A 3,517-nucleotide genomic window follows, 5' to 3' on the forward strand; every position below is an offset into this window, starting at 1 on the left:
AATCACTTGAAAACTACCTGTTAACCATAATCTCCTCGTGAATTCGACCATTACTTTTTCAAGCTTGTTAGGTGTGTTTAAGGTTATTTTTCATTGCATCAACGACTCAAATCAACATGGTAATATGGAACACAACATTATTAATGAAAACATTCATAACTTGTATATATATTAATTCATAATATGAATAAAACTACTTAATGTTATAATATCCAAATACTAAAATATTACAAATCAAAATAAGTTGTTAATGCAACGAAGTCCATTGCCTACAACATGATTATCATTATTAGCACAAGGTACGAGTTTTGTGCACATATATTTTAGTTTTTGATTTGTAATGAAATTTACATAGAATGTGTTGACTCCTCTTTAGTTAGACCATGGTCATATTAATGATAGTTTGATAATTGCATTTCCATATCAGACACAAATACGATCATAAAAAAGAAGCAATTATAAAACTGATTTCACATTCCAAAAAGTTGCTCACACCATATCAAAATCCATAAACAATACCATAGATTACACCCTCTCATAGTCCACAAGTGAAGGGCGTGTTTGTAACATGAAAATTAAAACTCAAAGCTTATTCATAGATCCATGGGTTAAGGCTGCTTGACCAATTAGCTGTTCCCTCGGGAAACCATAGTCCAATCTCCTTCCTTGCACTTTCAACAGCATCACTACCATGAATCACATTCCTACACACCCCACAACATAATAAGTTCATATTACAAATTTCTTTTTATTCTTGAAAGTAATATAACTAATTGTCAGTATCAGATGACTCACTAATCATTAGTCATCTGATATATCTAATGACTTTTAGTTATCCAATATCACATGACTATCGTCATTATCACATAATATCGGATGACTAAAAAGTCATCCGTTAAATGTTATGGTCAAGGTCATCTAATTTCAGATGACCAAAACATTTATCGGATGACTAACTTTTAGTCATCCGATATCATGACTCTAATTACTCCGTCATTATCAAATGACGGAATAAATAGTGATATCAAAGTCGGCCAATAAATGATTTGGTCGTCTTATATGAGATGACCAAAACATTTATATCGGATGACATGATAAGTCATCCGATAAGTGCTCCAGATGGTGTAGGATTTTACCTGCCAATGTCGATGGCAAAGTCACCACGGATGGTGCCAGGGGCAGATTCGGCAGGGTTTGTGGCGCCAATGATCTTGCGGCCAGTGGTAACGACATTCTTGCCCTCCCAAACCATGGCGACAACAGGGCCGGAGATGATGTACTCAACGAGCCCGTTGAAGAAAGGCTTTGAGGACAAATCAGCATAATGCTTCTCAGCAAAAGCTTGGTCAACAGTCAAGAATTTCAAACCTGAATCCAAATAAAATATATAAAGCCACTGTATTATTTTGTTACATAATATTTTGATTTTGATTATTTAATATTAGTTGGGATAGCGTGTTATTTTAATCTTCAAAATTGATTTTTGCTACATTTTACGAAAATTATATATTTACTTTTATTGGCATTTGAATTTCAAAAGAATGATTTAATGAATGTTTGTCTAGAATTGTCACCATTTTCATTGGCAACAAAAAGACAACAAATAATTATGATTATGAAATAATTAAAGCAAAAAAATTACAGTTAATTAGTAAGTTTTAGAATTATGACTATTAATTGTGTCCAAGATTCATTTAAAAATGATCACAAAAATGACCCACCAACAAGAAATTATTGAAACCGATAAAATTATAATGATAAAAAAGAATGTAACTTCAAATTCAAATCTAGCAAAAAGAAAAAGGGAATTTTGTAGTTGATGTGGGCAATCAAATTGGAATAAAGAAATTTTAAAACTGATTTTGATTTTGATGTTTTTGATCCTTGTTGACCAAAATAAAAAGATGCAAAATCACAAAGAATCAAAAAAAAAACAAAAAACTTCAAATTCATAAATCCTTTGAAAACAAACATATAACAAATCCCTTATTAATCACCCTAATTGGGTACCATTACTTCAATTTTCAAAATAAAGATCAAGTAAAATAAAAATAATTGAATGATTTAATAGATTTTTTATCTTTAAACAAAACCCTATTGCCATGATTTAAGGGCCCATTAATTCCTTATTACCTTTAATCTTGTGTTTGTGTGTTTATAGAATGAGAGTTTGACCATGTAATCAAGTAAAAATTGTACCTTTCAAGGAGAAACCTTTCTTCTCAAATCTGCCAATGATTTCACCAACCTAAACAAAATCAAAGTGATTAGAACTTCTAATTTACAATCATGAGTCTAATAAACACAAACAAGATCGACTATTTGATCAGATCTAGAGCAATTATTACATCGTGCAGTGAGACTGTGTTCTTAAATCAAGCAAACTTCAAAATTCTTACTAAATAAGAAGTTCTTGAACTCCTTTTGAATCAACATCTAAACCCAAATAAACTTAATTATCATCGAAACACATCCAGATTCATCGAAAATTAGAAAAATAAACTCGAAACAGAGATGAATAAACGGAAGTTACAAGCAACAAATCTATATTTTGATTTTATAAATAATATTCCAATATTCACGAACCCACAAACGGTTTCGTCGGAATCTAAAAAGGAATCTAAAAAATAGCAAAAAAGCAAAAAGATTTTTAGAATTCAAGTCGAAATTCTAGTGAAGAAGAAGAATAAAGTGAATGAATAAGACTTACAAGGCCTCTTTGAACGCCATCAGGCTTGATCATGATAAAGGTTTGCTCCATCTTTTGAGTTTTTTTGGGTATCTTGAGAATGGACAGCGATGAGAGGTATACGGTGATGTGCCGACGAAAAAGATGATTTATATATGGGAGTGGTCCGCCGTGAGTCGTATTAAACCCTAACCCTAAATACCAGGAATATTCTTCTGTATTTTCACGGTTTTGCCCTTATCGACCAAAAATTAAGCGATTAGATTTCAACCGATCTATCCGTCAAAAACAATCCCATGTTTGAAATTTTAAATTTTAATTGGATTATTAAAGACAAAATTACAAAAATGGTCCTTGTGGTTTGCCAAAAGCAACAAACTTAGTCCCTATCTATTTTTTTTTTATGTGTTTGGCCCTTGTGGTTTGTAAAAGTTGCATTGGAGGTCCTTTTTTTTATAACACCGTCAGTTTGTAACCGTTTGGGGTCATTAATGTGGGGGTATATTCGTCTTTTTATGTTTGGCGCTCATTTAAGATGGAATTAAGCAGTGATATGTCATTAAGCTATCCTCTGATTAACCAGAGTCCAAGAAACCCCCTTCATCTCCACTTCACTTTAGCTTACTGATCATCATGATGATCTTCATCCTTCATCTCTCGCATCCGATTTTAGGGTTTATCAACTAAAAATGGTACTGTGTATGTGGAATTTACGTGGTCCTCATACGATTGCACCCGGCCTTGATAAAGATTACAGTGAGTTGTTTAATCTTTTGTTTGGTGTTTCTTGGTTTGTATATTCAAAGCTCATCGATTTTTATTTTTCAG

The 3,517-nt window shown here is 32.2% G+C and overlaps 1 protein-coding gene across 1 annotated transcript; it reads right to left on the reverse strand.

Annotated features, from left to right (window-relative positions):
- Positions 1-456: 456 nt before the first annotated feature.
- On the reverse strand, positions 457-2,854 carry LOC111921430 (nucleoside diphosphate kinase). Its single transcript, XM_023917013.3, has 4 exons — positions 2,711-2,854; positions 2,200-2,248; positions 1,137-1,368; positions 457-704 (listed from the first exon to the last, which is right to left on the reverse strand). Exons 1-4 carry the CDS (start codon positions 2,759-2,761, stop codon positions 590-592), a joined length of 447 nt encoding a protein of 148 aa, XP_023772781.1. The 5' UTR covers positions 2,762-2,854; the 3' UTR covers positions 457-589.
- Positions 2,855-3,517: the final 663 nt, after the last annotated feature.

Source organism: Lactuca sativa, chromosome 1 (genome assembly GCF_002870075.4).
Source record: "Lactuca sativa cultivar Salinas chromosome 1, Lsat_Salinas_v11, whole genome shotgun sequence".
Classification (NCBI taxonomy): domain Eukaryota; kingdom Viridiplantae; phylum Streptophyta; class Magnoliopsida; order Asterales; family Asteraceae; genus Lactuca; species Lactuca sativa.